Source organism: Bufo bufo, chromosome 2 (assembly GCF_905171765.1).
Source record: "Bufo bufo chromosome 2, aBufBuf1.1, whole genome shotgun sequence".
Lineage (NCBI taxonomy): Eukaryota > Metazoa > Chordata > Amphibia > Anura > Bufonidae > Bufo > Bufo bufo.
Genome location: NC_053390.1, coordinates 612439382 through 612461707, shown reverse-complemented (window position 1 = coordinate 612461707; position 22326 = coordinate 612439382). Strand labels below are relative to the sequence as shown.

At 48.7% G+C, this 22326-nt stretch overlaps 1 protein-coding gene across 1 annotated transcript in view; it reads left to right on the top strand.

The window, feature by feature from the left end:
* The first annotated feature begins 5377 nt into the window (after positions 1-5377).
* Positions 5378-22326, top strand: part of ANKRD50 (ankyrin repeat domain 50) — a 74530-nt gene continuing 57581 nt past the window's right edge. Inside the window, exons 1-2 of the mRNA XM_040418426.1 lie at positions 5378-5493; positions 10576-11387. Of these exons, the coding sequence (XP_040274360.1) occupies positions 10912-11387 (476 nt within the window). The 5' untranslated portion in view covers positions 5378-5493; positions 10576-10911. The remainder of the gene's footprint in view (positions 5494-10575; positions 11388-22326) is intronic.

Below are 22326 nucleotides of genomic sequence, written 5' to 3'. Positions count from 1 at the left end.
TCTATCTTTTGCGGAGCTGCGGAATTCCACTCCCCCCCTAGTGCACGCGTGCCCCCGGACTCCCGCTCCGGCCCCATTGACTATAATGGGGGCGGAGTGGAATTCCGGCGGCAGTACGGCAGCGCATGCCGAGGGGCGGCCGAACTAAAAGTACGACATGTCGTAGTTTTATTCCAGCTGCCTCTTGGCTTGTTTGCCGTGCTGCGGCCGGACCACCGGCCCGCCCCCATTATAGTGAATGGGGCCGGAGAGGACTTCCGGCGGCACGGTGCACTAGCGGCAGCACGATCCGGCAGGCTGTTACGCTAGTGTAAAAGTAGCCTTAGCTGGTACTGTATAAGGCCTTTCACACGACCGTTGTTTGGGTTGCATTTTTTGCGGCTCAGATGCAAACCCATTCACTTCAATGGGGCCACAAAAGATGTGGCACTCTGTGTGCTGTCCACATCCGTTGCTTTGTTCCGTGGCCCTGCAAAAAAATAGAACATGTGCAGTAAGCCGGATTGGGACAGATGCACACTGGCGCAATATTAATAGTTTTTAGTTTGTGACGCCAATTGCAGCTTGCGCAGGTACTGTAGCAGGGCCCTTTAAGATGTAATAGCTCACGTACCAAGTGAGGAATGCCAGAGGGGGATAATGTCTCTGTGTAGTAGGTATTGTAGTGTCAACGGTGTCTCCTACCTTGGTAGGGCTGGACTCCTGGATCCTGGCTCACATGCAATAAATTGAGTGCTGTTAGTAGGAGTAATTGAGGAATGAATGTAATACAGACAGGAAATATGATCCAACTCGTCTTTACTTAATGGGTGCAGCTTGAATCCATACAAGTTACAGCATAGGTCTGGGGTCCCAGCAGGTATTGGCAATATGTGGCAGGAATCTATATATATTCTGCTTCTTGTCATATGCCTAGTAGATCTGGCAGGTATCTATCTTCTGCTCTGTCTGTGGTCTGCTTGATTTGGGCCTGACTAGCTGAGGAGGAATTTGGCTTCTCCTGGTCTTTGGATTAAACACTCACAGTTCTGCTCGCAGGGAATGGCTTCCTGGAGATGGCTGCTTGTTTGTCAACCAGCACTGAGGTAGATGACTCAGGCTGGGAAGAGGGATCCTGGGGCCTCAGCCGAGGCTTGGATCCTAGGTTGGGATCCCTGTTTCTGGGAGCTCCTACCAACACAGCCTTCCCCAAGAGGGGGGCTGGTGCACACTGGATCTAACTGGTTTCTTCCCTCCCTATGAGGCAGGATGTGGGAACATTCCACCCCTCCTCAAAGAGGGGGGAGCTAGGTTGGAATGAACTATTCCAATCTAGCAATACTAAACTGGCTAAGATCCTGTTACATACTGCTGCCACCTGCTGGTGTACATAGAAATTACAGCAAACACATAATACAGGCCTGGAAAGTACATATGATGAAAATGCACAGTTAGGCCTCCTGCACACGACCGTTGTGTGCACCCGTGGCCGTTGTGCCGCTTTCCGTTTTTTTTCACGGACCCATTGACTTTCAATGGGTCCGTGTAAAAAACGGAAAATGCACCGTTTTGCAGCCGCATCCGAGATCCGTGTTTCCTGGCCGTGAAAAAAATATGACCTGTCCTATTTTTTTCACGGCCAACGGTTCACGGACCCATTCAAGTCAATGGGTCCGTGAAAGAACACGGATGCACACAAGATTGGCATCCGTGTCCGTGATCCGTGGCCGTAGGTTAGTTTTTTTACAGACGGATCCGAAGATCCGTCTGCATAAAAGCTTTTTCAAAGCTGAGTTTTCACTTTGTGAAAACTCAGAACCGACAGTATATTCTAACACAGAAGTGTTCCCATGGTGATGGGGACTATTCTAGTTAGAATACACTACAAACTGTGTACAAGACTGCCCCCTGCTGCCTGGCAGCACCCGATCTCTTACAGGGGGCCGTGATCAGCACAATTAACCCCTTCAGGTGCGGCACCTGAAGGGGTTAATTGTGCTGATCACGGCCTGTAAGAGATCAGGGCTGCCAGGCAGCAGGGGGCAGACCCTCCCCCCCTCCCCAGTTTGAATATCATTGGTGGCCAGTGCGGCCCCCCCCCCTCTATTGTAATAATAGGTTGGTGGCCAGTGCGCCCCCCCCCCTCCCTCTATTGTAATAATTCGTTGGTGGCACAGTGTGCACCCCCCCCTCCCTCTATTGTAATAATTCGTTGGTGGCACAGTGTGCGCCCCCCCCCCCTCCCTCTATTGTAATAATTCGTTGGTGGCACAGTGTGCGCCCCCCCTCCCTCTATTGTAATAATTTGTTGGTGGCACAGTGTGCGCCCCTCCCTCCCTCTATTGTAATAATTCGTTGGTGGCACAGTGTGCGCCCCCCATCGGCCCCCCTCCCTCTATAGCATTAACAACATTGGTGGCCAGTGTGCGGCCTCCCATCTCCCCCCCCCCCCCATCATTGGTGGCAGCGGAGTTCCGATCGGAGTCCCAGTTTAATCGCTGGGGCTCCGATCGGTAACCATGGCAACCAGGACGCTACTACAGTCCTGGTTGCCATGGTTACTTAGCAATAGTACAATAGTAGAAGATTCATACTTACCTGCTGCTGCGATGTTCGTGTCCGGCCGGGAGCTCCACCTACTGGTAAGTGACAGGTCTGTGCGGCGCATTGCTAAATGAACTGTCACTTACCAGTAGGAGGAGCTCCCGGCCGGACACGAACATCGCAGCTCCCAGGTAAGTATGAATCTTTTACTATTGTACTATTGCTAGTAACCCGCTGCCACCAATGATCGGGGGGGGGGGGGGGGGTAGAGGGGAGGCCGCACACTGGCCACCAATGTTGTTAATGCTATAGAGGGAGGGGGGGCCAATGGGGGGCGCACACTGTGCCACTAACGATTTATTACAATAGAGGGAGGAAGGGGGGGGGGGCCGCACACTGTGCCACCAACGAATTATTACAATAGAGGGAGGAAGGGGGGGGGCCGCACTGGCCACCAATGATATTCAAACTGGGGAGGGGGGGGGGGGGGGGTCTGCCCCCTGCTGCCTGGCAGCCCTGATCTCTTACAGGGGGATATGATAGTACAATTAACCCCTTCAGGTGCGGCACCTGAGGGAATAATTGTGCTGATCACGGCCCCCTGTAAGAGATCGGATGCTGCTAGGCAGCAGGGGGCAGTCATGTACACAGTTTGTAGTATATTCTAACTAGAAGCGTCCCCATCACCATGGGAACGCCTCTGTGTTAGAATATACTGTCGGAAATGAGGTTTCACGATCTAACTCATATCCGACAGTATATTCTAACATAGAGGCGTTCCCATGGTGATGGGGACGCTTCAAGTTAAAATATACCATCGGATTGGAGAAAACTCCGATCCGATGGTATAAAAGGGACTCCAGACTTTACATTGAAAGTCAATGGGGACGGATCCGTTTGAAATGGCACCATATTGTGTCAACGTCAAACGGATCCGTCCCCATTAACTTGCATTGTAATTCAGGACGGATCCGTTTGGCTCCGCACGGCCAGGCGGACACCAAAAAGACTTTTTTTTCATGTCCGTGGATCCTCCAAAAATCAAGGAAGACCCACGGACGAAAAAACGGTCACGGATCATGGGAAAACGGGACCCGTTTTTGCGGACCGCAAAAAAATACGTTCGTGTGCAGGAGGCCTTAAAGGGATTCTGTCACCAGGTTTGACCCCTGTCAGCTAAACATATGCTGATGTTCAGGGCGTCTTCACGATTCCTAATCGGGGCTTATAAATGTCATCTGTGGGCTTAATTTAGCTAAAAAACAGCTTTTACTAACCTGTCAGTCAAACAAATAAGGTGCCCAAGGGGATGTTAATGGATGCAAGATGCCGGCCGCACCCGCCGCCGTTCGTGCCCAGCGCCGCCTTTCCGGACTTCTGCGCCGCCTCCTAATCCTCTGTGCCGCCTCTAGCTCTCCCTCCCTCCCCCCTCCTTCTGCTGTAAGATCTCGCGCTTGCGCACAGGGCTCTGCCTGATGCGCCCGTGTGGACTTCTCCATTTGGCTTCTTACAGCGAAGTGCGCATGCGCCGGCACTTCGCTCAACCCCTGTATGCGCGAGATCTTACAGCAGGAGGAGGGGGGAGGGAGGGAGGGAGAGCGAGAGGCGGCACAGAGGATTAGGAGGCGGCACAGAAGTCCGGAAAGGCGGCACTGGGCACGAACGGCGGTGGGTGCGGCGGGCATCTTGCACCCATTAACATCCCCTTGGGCACCTTATTTGTTTGACTGACAGGTTAGTAAAAGCTGTTTTTTAGCTAAATAAGCCCACAGATCACATTTATAAGCCCACATTAGGAATCGTGAAGACGCCCTGAACATATTTTTAGCTGACAGGGGTCAAACCTGGTGACAGAATCCCTTTAAATCACACCTGATGACAATACATACACACCTAACATGTTGTAGCAGGGGGGAAATGGTTTAGTGACATACTCTGGGATGTTACACATGTTCCATTCTTGTCCGTTTTGCGGACAACAATAGGCATTTCTATTATGGACGGCCTGTTCCGCCAAACATCGTATGCATGCGTGTAATCCGCACTGTGTGCATGTCCTTTACATAAGACCTTATGCACACAACTGTTTTTTGTCCGCATCCAATCCATGTTTTTTTTTGTGGGTTGGATACGGACCTGTTAATTTCAATGGGGCCCAAAAGATGCCGACAGCACACCGTGTGCCAACTGTAAGTCCGTTCCATGGCCCCGCAAAAAAATACGTCCTATTCTTGTCTGTTTTACGGACAGTTCTAGAGGTGGCAGGATGTTCCGTTCTGCAAAATGCGGAAGGCAAATGGCCGGTATCCGCGTTTTGCCGATCCACAAAAACGACCACAGCGGTGTGCACCAGCCCTTAGGGAGCATTTTGAGGTTTCGGTGTGGTAAAATGTATGAGGGTCAATGACCTATGACATAAATAATATTTGAAATGAATAGACGGATGCACTCTGATGTAAAAGCCCTCATAGCTCTGGATGGGGGCAGGGGAGAAGGGTGCCAGGGCTGCTTTTCAGGTGTTCGGGTAACAGGTCAGCCTCAAATGGCTGATAGCAGGGAACAGTAAATACGGACGCTGTGGACTTTTATTTATTCTCCAGTAAAACCCGACTTGACACGAATCCATTACGGGAGCGGGTTACACCAGGACGCCTGGTCACGTGACGCGCTAGCCGCAAAGTCACCCAAACTACAACTCCCAGGATGCACCGAGGAGATGCTGGCCCCTGTCCAGACCGTGGCGACGGGAATGTAGCTGGAAGCCGTGACGTCAGAGGGTAGGTGCGGCCACGGGCAGGGTGTCCTCTGCTTACAGCAAGTTGTATGGCAGACGCCCCCTCCTGCTGTTTGTGGGCGGGGACCCCCGGCTCTGGGAGGAGCGGCCTCTGCACAGCCAGACTGTGAACCCGAGAAAGAGGGGAAACAAAGAGCGAGCACCCCATGGAGAGGAGCGCTGGTGACGGGCAGCCGGTGAGTATGGCGGGGCGCGGGGGCACGTATGTGAGTGTGCACATGCATGTTGTGTGTGCTGCCCGCTCCCCTGCAGAAGTTGTGTGTGCACCCCAAGTCCCGCTGCAGCTGTCTGCTCCCGGGCGTGACTCTGCCCTGACACCCTGCTTGTCAGCCCCCCGGCTGTACAGAGGAGCCGCCTCCCCCTTCCAGCTCGGCCAGCATGTCATTGGCTGGCCCTCGTTGTATGTGTTGTGTGTACGTGTGTCTGCTCGGCCAGACACGGATGGCTGGAGCTGCCCGATGCTGGGAGGAGGAGGAAGAGGGTCATAAATGCCCAGCCTCGTCCACCCCATGCAGCGCCCAGCTGCTGCCCTCATGCTTCTGCCACTTCACCCACTTTCCACAGGGGTTCAAGTTTAGGAAGAACTGGCAGGACTTCATCCAGATGTACCCTGCTGTCAGCATATACAAGGGTGATGCCAGGCATGCAGTAGGTGCCCCTGCTATCACCATCCTCCCAGTGACCAATGACACCTGACACTGCTGTATATACACACATATATATATATATATATATATATATATATATATATATATATATATATAGATAGATAGATAGAATGGCTGCACAACATGTATAGCATTACTGGCGCCAGCAGAAGTGCCCGTCTGGTGTGCCATGTCAGCCTGTTAGTAGAGCGAGCTGTCACTTAGCAGGCGTGCACTTGTATACTGCTCTGGTGCACCTAACCGCTGGCATCTGTACTCCATAACTGGAGATGAGAGCCCCCAGGACGGCAGCTGCCTTTTTACCAGCGGACGGGAATCTGTAACCTGACAAGCCCTTTAAACTTCCACGTCTCTGGGATTCCCTAGTGAAGCCAAATTGACCTCATTTCGCCCCAAAGTGCCTTCCCCTTATTCCTGACTTGACGTCTCAGTGGGAGTGTGAGGGCTGGTTAGATCTCAACCAGGAATGGTTTTCCCTGCCATCAGATTTTCTGTACATTTTGCTGAACTGTCCATGGCTAGCCTAAAGAACATCACATACGCTTGCCTGTAGCTCACCAAGAAGCGGGGCACAGAGCTCCCATGTGGAGCACGCTTCTTTGTTGTCCCCTGGGTACAGTTGCACCCACTAGTTGCATTGTTTGGTTGTTCTGGTGGTCCTTCCTCGCCGTAGCCTGCGCTGTATTTTACATGTGACATCCTCCCCCCTCCCATATGTAGTGGGGTAAACTGTGAGGATTCGGTGTAGTCAGAAGCTTGGACTATGGCACCAGTCCTCACAGTCCATATACCGGAGGGTTATCATGCATGTCTCTTAAATGTAGCAGAGCTCAGTCTGTCCTCCTCTTCCTCTGGAATTGTACCCGGATGCCCAGCGTCCAGATATAACGCGGGTATTGATGGCATTTGTATTATGCAGGTACAAGGTGCAGAAGCGGAGGTCTCTGAGATGGGAGGCCTTAATTCCCTGAATGTTTGGGTCCTAGAACAGCCTGACAGTCCACATTAATATTTCGGGAAATGCCAGAAACTGCAGTTTCCTAATGAAATCCATTAGAGCTGCACTTACAGATGGTCACCCTCCAGTAATATGGCTTCATAGGAGAGTGGAGGTGAATTTGAATGAAGCACTGTTGGGTGGACCCACGTATTAAATCTGGTGAAGTCTTGTAGGCTACCTCTACAGGGTGCGGATCTGTATGAAGAAACCGGCATGAAAGCAGCAGAATTCTTCACTATTTATCATGGTTTTTGGTGCAGATTTTCTGTGTATTTAAACAACCCCATTGAAGTCTATGGGGAAGACACAGTACCTCAGCCGCAGAGCCTCACAGGCGGTTAACATTCTGCGGATTCCAAAATCCGCACTACAGGTCAGTTGACGCTCGTACAAAATATCCGCCATGTAGATGAGGTTCATTTACTTTGATGGTACTGTATTAGGCTATATGCACACAACCGTTTTGTGGCCCGCGAATTGCGGATCCGCAAAACACGGATGGCGTCCGTGTGCATTCCGCAATTTGCGGAACGGCTCGGGCAGTCATTAATATAACTGCCTATTCTTGTCCGCAAAGCGCGGACAAGAATAGGACATGTTATATTTTTTTTTGCGGTCCACGGATGCGGACAGCACACGGAGTGCAGTCCGCATGTTTTGCGGCCCCATTGAAGTAAATGGGTCCGCATCCAAGCTGCAAAAACTGCGGCTCGGTTGCGGACCAAAACAACGGCCGTGTGCATGTAGCCTTACACTGTGGATTTTCTGCAGTGTGTGCATATACCCTTAAAGGGGTTGTCCAGAATTTTCATGTTGATGGCCCATCCTCAAGATAAGTCATTGATATCAGATCAGCAGGGGTCGGACTCCTGGTACCCCCTCTGTTGAGCTGAAGAGGGTGTAATGCTCTGGCACTGTGGCCTCTTCCTAGGTCATGTGACTTTGCGTTCATCGGTCACGTGGCCTAGAGGCAGCTCAGTCCCATTCAAGTGAATTAGGCTAAGCTGCAATGCCAAGCACAGCCGGACAGCTCTGTGTTTGGTAAGGCTAGTTTCACACTTGATTGGATTTCCCTGCTGCGAGAACAGTTCTATGGATCTGGCATTGCCAGATACTACCGCCTGACCCCATTGACAGTAATGGGGTCCGGTAGAGATCTATCTGCTACCTGGCAAATGTGTCGAGAATTGGCTGAATAAAAAATGCTGCGTGCAGCGGTTTTTCTCCTGCCGATTCTCAGCACTGTCTGCCAGAACACCTGGCCGCTGGTGTGAAAGAAGCCTAAGCTGCGAGGAGGCTGCAGCACTCACCGGAGTACCGCAACCTTTTCGTTTCTCAAACAGCTGATCGTCAGTGGTGAGGATAGGTCATCAGTATTAAACACACGGAAAACCCCTTTAAGGTGCTGACTGGGCTGATCGGCAGGTACATTAGGGAGCTGTATGAATCTGTATCGGCAGTATGACAGTACTGATAATAGATCAGGGACACCACAGGGCACACATCTGGGAGTTTTCTGCTCACCGGTCAGCAGACTGTAGACCCTTTTATGACATGGTCTCCACACCATCCTCCATTATCACGTCCGTGCCTCTGGCCACTAAAGGTAGTGACTTTTCTTCAGGGCTGGACCATGCCTAATATGCTTCTGTAGGCTCCCATGAAAACATGATACCATGCTTCAAACATGTCCCTGAAGCAGATAGATGTCGTTTTCTGTATATTTGTGAGCAGAGATTTGTGGTTTCCTAATGAATCATCCTTGAAGCCTGTAGTCGCAGTCCCTCCTTCCGGCAGGTGACCCCTCCTAATCTCTGCACTCCTATTAAACAGTTGATGAGTTAGGCCTCATTCACATGACTGTATGCATTTAGCGATCTGCAAAATACGGATGGCGTCCGCGTTGCACCTGTTTTTTTTGCAGACCCATTGACTTCAGTATGTCCGTGGTCTGCATTTTGCTGCCAAGAATAGCATATGTTCTATCTCTTTGCGGAATGGACGTACAGATGCGGAACTCAGATGATTGAATGGCGCTACACCACAGCGTCCATCCGGACATCACACCAAAAAGAGACATGTCCCTGCTTGGCTTGTTCACGGCTTTAAACCACAAACTGCGGTGCTGCCACATGTTGAAAACAACAGGAGGTAGACGCCACGCTGGCATGTTGGCGCAGTTTCCACCGGCAAGATGTTACTTTCAACTCAAAGTCTTTATATACAGCAGTTAGGTTTATGGCATTTGTTTTTCCAAAATGCGTCAGGCTCTGGGTGTATTGTGTCTTCTCGATAGGACAGGAAGACATCTAAAAATGCTGAAAATACCCAGTGTATGCGTCACTATGCGATGAACGCATCGATAGATAAGTGTCCGTTAGGTGCGGGGCCCTTCTGCGAATGGAGAGCACACTACGCATGCACAGCGTCCTCTCCATTCACAGCTATGGGGCTACCGGAAATAGCTGAGCGAGCGTACCTGGCTATTGTGGCAAATCTCATAGCTGTGAATGGAGAGCAAACCATGCATGCACGGCCACCTCTCTATTCACTGCTATGGGACTTCTGAAAATAGCCGAGCCAGCGCCTAGCTATTTATGGCCGCCCCATAGAGGTGACTGGAGGGGTGACCGTACATGTGCCTTTTGTTCTACATTCACAGCAGGGCCCAGAGGTGGGGAACCTGCACCTATCGGACATTAATGCCCTTTCTTATTGATATACCATAAATGTCCAGGTGGGATGACACCTTTCCAGTATTTTTATACTGATGACCTATCCTAAGTCCTCATGCACGCGACTGTTTTTCGGGTCCGCATCTGAGCCGCAGTTTTTGCGGCTCGGGTGCGGACCCATTCGCTTCAATGGGGCCGCAGAAGATGCGGACAGCACTCCGTGTGCTGTCCGCATCCTTTGCTCCGTTCCGTGGCCCCGCAAAAAAAACATAGCATGTCCTATTCTTGTCTGTTTTGCGGACAAGGATAGGCATTTCTACAATGGGCCGCCCGTTCCGTTCCGCAAATTGTGGAAGGCACACGGGCGGCTTCAATTTTTGGGGATCCGCGGTTTGCGGACCGCAAAAAACGGAACGGTCTTGTGCATGAGGGCTAAGGATAGGCTATCAATATCAGATCGGCGGAGGTCTGGCACCCTGCACCTCTGCCGATCAGCTGTTCCTGAGTTACTGCCATGCCTCCTGTTCACTTGAATCGGAGCTCCGCTGCAGTAACCAGGTCTGTATCTTATTTTCCGTGCTGGAGCAGCTAATCGGACCCCCGCCAATCTTATATTAATCCTGGGAAAAAAACCTTTAATTTACTGTAATGACAGCAGTTTCTGTGTCTGTTTTATTCTAATTTCTCAGCAGCATACAGCTACTACGGTATTTTTTTTTTTGTGTATGTTTTTTTTTTTTATCATTTCTTTGATACTTGTGGAAAGCTTGCGTTTTGGATGTCAAAAGTAAACTCTGCCCTTTGTACATATTTAAATAAAGTTATTGAAATGCTGCTTGCATGTGATGAGCAGTTGGCTTTAGTACATACTAACGGCTGTTTTCCCCCTCCCCTTCTCCCCCTTGGTTTTTCCAGATGTATTCTGTCCTTCTTGTGGAGGAAGAATGCACGGTTCTATGAACTCCAGATGCAGGGATGAGAGTACTTGACTCTGTGAACCGTCAGAAGCAGAACTATGAACGGGGACCTTACCTCGCGGTAAAATGGGGGAAGACGCATGGAGAATTGTGAGCGTCTTGTATCTGTGCGGTGACAGTTACTGGAACCATTGAATTCCCCCTGCATTCCACCGGCCTCTCGTGTTTGGGATATGTCACTACTGGAATTCGGCTCTAGTTTTTGCCCCGAGGTTTATTCTGCTGAAGTAACACGGTTCGGCGTGAGAGCTGAAAGTCCCGACCAATAGCTAGAATGGCTCAGACGAGTTTGCTGCAGGGGAAGCCTTTCTACTGCAGGGAATGGATCTTCCACAAGCTCCAGCACTGTCTGCAGGAGAAGACAAGCTGCCCGTCCAGCACAGCCAACAAACTGTCACTGGTGGCAAACTCTGGCAGCAACGGAGGCAGCACTGGCAAGGGCACGTCCTGGGGATTACTCTTTGTTGGCGGCCCTGGCAGTGGGAAAACAGCTCTTTGTACAGAATTGCTGTGGCCGAGTTCACCTGCCGGTTTACAAAGGGGCTTGCACCGCCAGGTTTTGGCCTTCCACTTTTGCAAGGCGCAAGACTCTGATACTCTTTGTGTGGGCAATTTCATAAGGGCGCTGGTTGAGCAGATCTGTCAAGGAGGGCTCGTGCCGGGATTTGAGGATAAATTGACTGAACCTTCAGTTCAGAAACTTCTACAGCCTGGAGAATGTGAACGAAACCCATCCGAAGCCTTCAAGAGGTAGAGTATTGGCGGCCTGCCAGTTCTTATTCCGTTACTGTCTGGTCGGGGACTGGCTTGTGTGATATATGGCTGATATAATACACATTTATGTGTTTCCTTGCCCTCTGCTTATGCAGTTTCAGTAGCTGGGTGGCAACAGAGTACTGTGTGAGTAGACATTCAAGCCTAGGGTGGACTTTAGGGACTAGTTAGACTACATCAGGAGTAATGCAAATGTACAATATATCTCACTATACAGAGAGATTTATCAAAACTGGTGTAAAGTAGAACTGGCTGAGTTGCCCATTGCAACCAATCAGATTCCACCTTTCATTTTTCACAGCTGCTTTGAAAAATGAAAGGTGGAATCTGATTGGTTGTTATGGGAAACTAAGCTAGTTTTCCTTTATACCAGTTTTGATGAATCTCCCTCTATGTTCTGTGAGAAATGTCTTTTTGTGCATGCCGACTTCCCCTAACTATTACTAATCTGAGTGTTGTTGCCGTCACCAGACTTTTATGGCCTGCTTTATCTTGGGAGAGACTAGAGAATCCATAGAGATGTATTCTGACTTGAATCTGCCCCCGGCCACTTTTCCATCCATCTTTCGATATTTCGCTTGGTACCGGTTGCTTCCAGGGTGCAGTCCTCCTTTTCTCTTGGAGGTCCTGTCGTCTGTGAAGAAATGACAGCGCTTTCCAGTCATTCTGTGTCTCCTCGGCAGCACGACCAGCCAGCCATAGGTTAATCTGCCATTCATCTGCTCAATCCCATCAGGCTGATATTCTGAACCTTAATCTCCATCAGTCGCCTACAGGCCCTCTCCACTGACCAAATCCAAGCGCGGTTTGTATCATCAGCATACTTTTAATATGAAAGTAGTACCGCCATTTACCATGCCACAACAGCCAATATGCTGTCTCCATCTAAAGTATGGCCGCAGTATTCTGGTGTCTGGCAGATTCAGCTACCGAATACTTGATTTTGCCGTACCCACAGTCCCTTAATACTGGAACTGCGCTATCCCCCACCACATGTACGGCAATAACTGTGCTCAAGCGCTGACCTGAGGCAGAGTATTTGGCAATTATGACATTTTGGGCTGGTTAGACAATTACTAATCTGAACAAGCAGAGATGCAGTGTAAAGCATGGTGGATACACACGGTGGGAACTTATCTATCAGGATGCAGGAGGTAGACTTGCATTCATGTAAAGCAGAGCTAAAAAAGCGGCTAAACCTGAAAAATAAATAGCGGGTAAGCAATAAGCACAGGTACTGCCTAAGGGTGCATGCACATAACTGTATGTATCTTGCAGTTCCCCATTTTGCGGACCACAAAATACATACGGTTATGTACATGAGGCCTTACAGCAAGTTATCCCCTAACCGCTGGGACCCCCACCGATCACAATGTATGGAGTTTGTCCCAAAAGGAACATGGATCCTTTTTGTTCTCACAGGAAATAAGTCTGACAGCAGCATGTTCCCCTCTGCCCACTGCCAGTACACATGCATGCTCCGATGAGCTAAGTGTGCATGTGTATGAGGAGTCAGAAAGGGTAGCTGTCAGCCATACAAGTGTTTGAGTGACTGCTATCAGAGGTCTGTATGGGGAGGAGAGGTTGCCGGACAGTCATTCCTGCCCCATATGCTTGACATCGGGCAGTGTAATAGGCTGTGCAGATGAGCGCCGATCGACGCGTGTATCATTGATTGGCGCTTGTCCAGCCGGTATATGGGGCAGTTTAATAGGCTGTGCAGATGAGCGCTGATCGACGCGTGTATCATTGATTGGCGCTTGTCCAGCCGGTATATGGGGCAGTTTAATAGGCTGTGCAGATGAGCGCCGATCGACGCGTGTATCATTGATTGGCGCTTGTCCAGCCGGTATATGGAGCAGTGTAATAGCCTGTGCAGAAAAGTGCAGAACGACGCATGTGTCATTGATTGGCGCTTGTTCCGTCTAGTGTAATAGGACCCTAAGGCCGCAGCTGATTTTCTGCTGTTTATTGTGTAGGGATATTTTTGTAATATACTTTATTTAGGGAAAACCTTTGTCAATATAGACTGTAATAGTGTAAAAGTGCCTTCATACGTCTCTGGGATGGGCACCTGACAGAAGCCGTGAAAGTGGCGTTAATTAGTGAAACAGAGTCTTTGCTATCCAGGACAAGGGTAATACATTTCAGCTTCAGTTTGGTAATTTTCCTCATTTTATTCACTTGTAGCTTTTATGAGAAGTAACAGCCTCTCCTGGGGTATGGGATGGCTAATGTAATATGTCTGGAGCCGGGCAGGGAAATGAAGGCATCGGCACAACGAGGGGCACGGAGGCTCTGGCTACGTCTTCATGTAGTCATTGTCTACTCCATGTCGGAATATTGTACAATGTTCTGGGGACCCTCTAATGCAGGGGTGCAGATGTGGCCCATAAGTCTCTTCTATTAGGGCCACAATCATTGAGTCACAGACCTATTTGTGTCCAATGATGCAGAACTGAGAAGAGAATGCTGTCATGTCATCAGGGCACTTAAAGGGGCACTGGGGGCAAAACTGGTACTGTTATGCCTAGTGCAATGCATGACACAGGCATCCTCTCTCATGATCTGGTGATGGAATTGAACCTCGCCCCACCCTGACTATCAAATATTGGTAGGCCTTAAATATTGCACAGCTGGACAAGCCCTTTAAGATTGAATCCTACATGAGAAAACCTAATATTCTAGCTAGAGCAGTCTTATGCAGAGATTTGGATATTTGTAGCTTTTTCACCCTCCTAGCGCAGGCCATTAGTAGCAGCAGAATCGCTGTCACGAGAAGCCCTCTACTTGCACAGTGTATTGCAAAAGTATACAGTCCCCGGTTTGTGTGGACTACAAGTGGCACTTATTAGCCGGAATTTTTATTGCAAACCAATAGAAGGGTTTTCCCACAGTTGAAAATTGCTGAAATGCTCGGGTTCCCACACGCAGGGTGCATTTCATTACAAATGGGCATTTTTTTTTTTTTTTTTGTGGAAAACAAAAACCTTTACTTTTTGGTCTTTGTGTTCCCCTGGATCCGCTTACTTCCTGATCAGGAGGTCCCTGACGCAATGCCACTGCCCCACAGCCAGCAGCACCGCGTGCGCAGGGAAAGGAGACTGACTAGACCTGGATGTACGAGTCCAGCACATGCACATAACAGGAAGCAGACCTGGCATAACCACCAAACTACAGATGGGTGGACGTAGCCAACGGCAGCCAAATTCACACACCTGGAGAAGCAGTCCGATTTCCAGAACAGGCTGTTATTACGTACATGATTATTGGTTGATTCTGCATCATTTCAGCTCTTTTGAACTTAATGGGAATCCCTTTTCAGGATTATCTCCCCTGACCCATCCTGGCATGTTCATTTTGACAACTATTTGTATTTGGCATTAAATAACTCTGGAGCATCTTTTCTTAGAACCTTATATTTTTTGATTCCTCTTTTATTCCTCCTGGAAACTTAGGAACAACTTGAACAGGGACATGTCAAGTGAGATGACACATCTGTATTTTCAAACTTGTTATTTGTCAGCAGAGTTTTTAAAAATATACCGTACTTAAATAAACAGAAACCTGCTGCTTGCCTGCGTATTGTGTTGAAGCTTCAGGTTTATAGGTTTGGTCAGAGTGAGGATCTAGTAGAAAGCTGTGAAAATGTTCCATGTATCCAGTGGTTTTGGCTGGAATACCTCTTTAGTCATGAAATCACGCTACAACATATGTGGAAAGGTTTGGCTATCCCAGCAAGCAAGGGTAGATCAGTGATGGGCTGCATCAAAACAAGAAGGAGACTTGTACATTGACTGGAGGCTGGCTAGAAGTAAGTCCTCTCCGGAAAAAACGCACATCAATGCACTCATTTTGAGCTAAAAATATTTTTTTAAATTGGTCTATATTAAAAATATGGCATCCTTTTTTCTGGACAGAGCTGACATGCTCTAATAGCACCCTTTCAATTTTCTGTCAGACCAGGAGCTGATGGGCTCCTTATCTCTGCTCTCTGACCTCCTAAACACAACACTCATTATAGCTCAGTTATTGTCTTAGGCTACTTTCACACTGCCGTTTCTGCGTCCGCCTGTGAGATCCGCTTCAAGGCTCTCACAAGCGGCCCAAAACAGATCAGTTCAGCCCCAATGCATTCTGTATGGATAAGGATCCGTTCAGAATGCATCAGTTTGCCTCCGTTTAGCCTCCATTCCGCTCTGGAGGCGGACACCAAAACGTTTTGATGTCCGTCTGCCGAAACTGAGCCAAACTGATCCGTCCTGACTTACAATGTAAGTCAATGGGGACGGATCCGTTTTTACTGACACAATATGGTGCAATTGAAAACGGATCCGCCTCCCATTGACTTTCAATGTAAGTCAAAACGGATCCGTTTGCATTATCATCTTTTTTTTTTTTTTTGTTCATGGTAATGCAAACGGATCCGTTCTGAACGGATACAAGCGTTTACATTATAGGTGCGGACCCGTCTGTGCAGATACCAGACGGATCTGTACCTAAACGCAGGTGTGAAAGTAGCCTTACTGATAAGAATGTGGCTTAAAGGGGTTATCCCATGACTAATGTAAAAAATGAAAATCAGACATCATATAGTCCATGCCAACCTCTTTCTAACAAAGCTAGAACCAGCCCTGTACCTCACATGGATCCAGAGATCTCCCCATACATTGCTCTGCTACATTTGTATCAAACTGACAGCTCAAGGGGAGTGTCCTTTCTAAGGAGGCGTGTCTTCTGTACGTCTCTCCCTATCACAGCTCAGGAGGCAGTTGAAGGATGAAACTGAGCATGTGCGGCCTTCTCAGTGGGCAGGTCATAGAAATAAGAAAAAAATAAACTGCAGATGGCGCTATACAGATATATTTTATTGAATAACTCAGTGGCTATGCAAAATTTTTAATTACATGCAATTACAAAAATATTCAGATCCAGGTGCTGGTTTGAAAAGTGTACAATGTTTTTCGTGGGACAACCCCTTTAAATAAGTGTTTATGACATCTCCGTTTAGAGATAAGGTTTATTAGATGACCAGCACAAAGTGAAAGTATCAGTCACACAGCTAGAAAAACAGTTAACCCTTTGTGACAGAACAGCTTAATATTTTTAGTGAAGGCCAATTAAGAATATTATTTTTAGCCAAAAATGAGTAACATGTAATCATTAAAAAAATTGCCTTTGAAGGTGTACATTGCCTTTAAGGCTCATTCAGTTGACTGTATCTGTTTTGCATTCCGCATTTTGCAGAACAGAACATCCAGCCTAGAAATGCCTTTGGAACAGACGTGGACAGTGTGCTGTCTGCATCTTTCGCAGCCCCATTGAAATGTATGGATCTGCATCCGTTCCGCAACATTGTGGAATAGATGCAGAATAATTCATACAGTCGTGTGCATGAGCCCTAAATGTGAGCTGATGAATTGTGATTTGATGAGGCAAGAATAGAGTATTTGGGGAAAAAACAAAATCTAACACTGTCCATTCATCAGTAAACGCCATCCCAACAGTGGGGCTGGCAGCATCATGTTATGGGAAGGCTTTACCCAGGAGAGGACACTGAAAGATGCTGGTATATGCCATCACTTAAAGGGGTTGTCTCACTTCAGCAAATGGTATTCATCATGTAGAGGAAGTTACTACAAGACACTTACTAACGTATTGTTATTACCCACCTTTGCCGGCTAGACTCATTTTACCATCACATTATACACTGCTTGTATCCATGGTTATGACCACCCTGCACAGCAGATACGAGGTGGCCGGGGTAGGAGCGGATGCACATGTGTGCCGATGCACAATCCTATGGTTATGACCATCAGAGAGGCCGACGCCTTTCCTATAGTGTGCAAGCACTGCTGCCACTGCTGGACTACCCCTGGAAACAAGCTGTGTGTAACGTGATGGCCGGAAGGGCCCGCCTGCATGAGTGGATGGCCGAGAGGGCCCGCCTTCATGAGTGGCTGGCAGGAAGGGCCCGCCTGCATGAGTGGCTGGCAGGAAGGGCCCGCCTGCATGAGTGGCTGGCAGGAAGGGCCCGCCTGCATGAGGGGCTGGCCGGAAAGGCCCGCCTGCATGAGGGGCTGGCCGGAAGGGCCCGCCTGCATGAGGGGCTGGCCGGAAGGGCCCGCCTGCATGAGGGGCTGGCCGGAAGGGCCCGCCTGCATGAGGGGCTGGCCGGAAGGGCCCGCCTGCATGAGGGGCTGGCCGGAAGGGCCCGCCTGCATGAGGGGCTGGCCGGAAGGGCCCGCCTGCATGAGGGGCTGGCCGGAAGGGCCCGCCTGCATGAGGGGCTGGCCGGAAGGGCCCGCCTGCATGAGGGGCTGGCCGGAAGGGCCCGCCTGCATGAGGGGCTGGCCGGAAGGGCCCGCCTGCATGAGGGGCTGGCCGGAAGGGCCCGCCTGCATGAGGGGCTGGCCGGAAGGGCCCGCCTGCATGAGGGGCTGGCCGGAAGGGCCCGCCTGCATGAGGGGCTGGCCGGAAGGTCGCACATCAGAGTGGCCAGAGCCAGTGGAGAAGGAAGGAGTGAAAGAGGGAGGGAATCCCTTCCTCCCATGACTCGGCTGCTGCATAGCCCAATAAAATTAGCGGGCTCGGACGCTGCCCTCACTACTGCCACCAATGAATGTGTGGCTAATATTAAAGTAGGAGGAGGGACGGGGGAGGGTTTACTGCTGCGCCGTCTCAGCTAGTGTGCTCGGTGAATGGTAGCAGCGGCAGCCTCCTCCTCCTCCTCCTCCTCCTGAGTCCCCAGCCATTAGTGCTCTGAAAAGCACATGTACTCGGCCCACACACTGCAAGATTATTAGCCTGCCTCAAAATAAAGGCAGGCAAAAAACATGTATCAGGCAGCCAGCAAGATTTGGGGTTAATGTGACTCATTAACCGCAATGTTGCCAGTAGCCATAATTTGAAAAGATGGGGTCACCTATTATTAATCTGAGGTACATGGTGCTATTACATTAGTACCCCCATGTACCTCACATTTAAAAGTAAGTGCCCCCAAGCACCTCATGAAATAATGGGAGACATTGGGTTAACATGATGAGGTTACTTACTATTAATTTGAGGCATATGCAGGTCCAAATTGATAAAACAATGTGCCTCATATTAACAGCAAGTTACTCCAACATGTACCTGATGCCATTAACCCCATCGTTATAGTGTTATATATTTGAATATGCACCTTGTGTTTTGTTTTGCATGTGAATCAGTCAGCGCCGATCAGCACCCCTAAGCCCTGCCCATCCATAAGCCCCGCCCCACCCGATCCCTGGGAAAATTGTCTTGCATGAAACTGGTCCTTGGTGCAAAAAAGATTGGGGACCACTGATCTAAGTCACAACAATAGACAATCACAGTATGCTTAAACTAATAACACACAAAGAATTGTTACCATGTTTTTATTGAACACACCATGTAAACATTCACAGTGCAGGTGAAAAAGTATGTGAACCCTTGGATTTAATAACTGGTTGAACCTCCTTTGGCAGCAATAACTACAACCAAACGTTTCCTGTAGTTGCAGATCAGACGTGCACAACGGTCAGGAGTAATTCTTGACCATTCCTCTTTACACAACTGTTTCAGTTCAGCAATATTCTTGGGATTTATCATTGATTTATCATTGAAGTCTATGGGAGAGTCAGTAGGAACATCACAGTAGCATGCTTCGGAGCCTACAGAAGGTCTCAGACTGCCACAGCAAACGAACCGCTCCCCTGATCTCGAACCGCTCCCCAGAAGCCACATGTCGGGATGGGGTTAATGACATTTAACTGTATGTTTAGCATCATTGTCCTGCTGCAGAATAAATTTGGAACCAATCAAGTGCTTGTTGCGCAATGGTTGTTTCTGCTTGTACATCTCAGCATTGAGGGACACCATTAGTCCTGACCAAATCCTCAATTCCATTTACTGAAATGCAGCCCTAAACTTCCAAGGAGCCTCCACCCTGTTTCACTATTGTCTGCATCAGGCGCCTGATGAAGGGGCTGGTGATGTCCCGAAAGCTCGCTATGTAACATCATTGCTCTATTTTTGTTAGCCATTAAAAGGTATCAAACCTGCAATACTCTTATGTTGTTTCTCTTAATGAGAGCCAGTGATGGTCAGTTCGCAGTGTTCGCCAGCAAACACATGCGGGCTGCCATCTTTAGTAAGGTAGACTCACCCGTCCGGCGATGCACAGGTAAGCGCTTACCTGTGCCGCGAGCCGGACTGAAATCAAATGCGGTCACCGGGAGCAGACAGTTCTGAGGACAGCCGCCCAGTTCTTGTTTTCGTGCATAGTCACACATTTTTTTTATTTTTTATATAAAGGGGGTCCACATTAACATAATTTATCACCGGTAAGAAATGTGTGATGGCTGGGGATCTGTCCACAGTCACACCACAAGTCTTGAAAACGGCGTTCCCTGTGTGACTGAAGCGTGCATGCATTACCATGGAGGTAGCTGACTGCTGTACTATGGAACGGTGGTCAGACATGCTCTTCTGCTGAGAGACATGGCGCCTCTTGTTCTTGTGATCTGTGAGGGTCTTGTGAATGGGAAAGCCCTTTTAAACATTGGTCACCCTTCCACAGGATAAGTAATAACCTCCATAGAGGTTGACTGCTGGCACCCCCATCACAGCTCTTCTGATGAGGAGAAAAGTGGGTGGTAAAGGGGCCCAGACCTGGGTCCATGGCTGAAGCCATACAGAGAGAGTTGGCACAGCCCCTCTTTTCTGAGGTCACTCTTTACTGCCAGTGTGGTGCTTCATCAGTGTTACCGGTAATCTGTCACCACCATTCTGGACTGTTATCTGCAGTAACACATGGGTAATGCTGTATATTAAGAGTCTAGATGGACTAATAATAATAATAATAATAATAATAATATATATATATATATATATATATATTTTTTTTTTTTTTGCTGTCCCCCGTTCCCCCACTGTCGGCTCTCAAAACTTCACTTGAATACTCAGTCCTGACTGCTGTGCTGTCATAACGGTGGGGACTCCTGTGCGCATGTACAACAGTCCTGACAATGTATTTCAGTGCAGCTCTGAGAGCAGTAGTAAAAACCTGCACTACTACACTGCAGATAATAATCCAAGATAACGGTGACTGATTCCCTTTAAGGATCAGACAACTAATCTATACAGACAGAATGTGTCTGTAGATGGGTCAGGGTATAGACTCATCTGACAGGTAGATCTGTTGTGTTCTGCTAGAAGATGTCACTACCTGCTGTTGACAGATCCTGCTCATGTAACTGACTAATTGGGTGTATTGATTTAGAATATATAATTGCCTAGTATTACCTGGGGATTATGTGTCTTTGAGCTGAGCTGGGTCTAAGGTTTCTTCACGTGGGCTTCTTACAGTTTTTGTTTTTAAGTAATTGCAGAATATTTTAGTTGTCATGGTTACATGCAGAGGTCGCAATAACACCTGTACAAGTGTCATTGACGCCTGTTCAGGCCATTTTACTCCCTGGAAAAAGTCTAAGGCGTATCGGTATGCCTTAGAGACTTTTCCCCTACATCTCAGGGAACGGCACAGGCATTGATGTTGCCTGTGCCTGAAATGACCAATTGCAAAGCTTCATGCAGTAAGGAGCTTTACTATTGGATGGTTTGGGCAAGCGACTGAGCGATACAGCGCCCTGCAGCAGGGGAAGCCATCGGGAGCAGAAAGGAGGAGGGTCCGGCTCCCAGGAGTTTCTACAGTAAGGAGAGCGGGGCGCGCTGCACAAGGACCCTGGGAAACATGGCGGTGGAGGAGCTGAAGGACACACACACTGCACTACATACATCACACACATGTGTACATCACACACTGCACTACATACATCACACACTGCACTACATACATCACACACTGCACTACATACATCACACACATGTGTACATCACACACTGCACTACATACATCACACACATGTGTACATCACACACTGCACTACATACATCACACACTGCACTACATACATCACGCACATGTGTACATCACACACTGCACTACATACATCACACACTGCACTACATACATCACACACTGCACTACATACATCACACACTGCACTACATACATCACACACTGCACTACATACATCACGCACATGTGTACATCACACACTGCACTACATACATCACACACTTCACTACATACATCACGCACATGTGTACATCACACACTGCACTACATACATCACGCACTGCACTACATACATCACGCACATGTGTACATCACACACTGCACTACATACATCACGCACTGCACTACATACATCACGCACTGCACTACATACATCACGCACTGCACTACATACATCACACACATGTGTACATCACACACTGCACTACATACATCACGCACTGCACTACATACATCACACACTGCACTACATACATCACACACTGCACTACATACATCACACACTGCACTACATACATCACGCACATGTGTACATCACACACTGCACTACATACATCACACACTGCACTGCATACATCACGCACATGTGTACATCACACACTGCACTGCATACATCACGCACATGTGTACATCGATCACACACTGATGCATGTAGTGCACTGTGTAGTGAAGGCAGGCAGGCTATTATAGCCAACTCATAAAGTACAGGGTTAATTCCGCTACATTGGACAGGACTTTATCACTTGGCTATAATTGCCTGCTGGTATTTAGTAATGGTCCCCTGCATAAATCGCCAGCTCTGAGGCCACGTTCACACCACCACTATCTATTTCTGTTGTTCTGCTCCACTAGATGAGCAGAGCAGTGCTGGATCCGGCATGTAAGGGTGGGTTTTTGTCATACTTTCAACATACACAAAAACCGTACACGTTAACGGGCGCCTCAGACAGATGCCATACTGTGGCATCCGTCACCATGGAGTTCCATTAT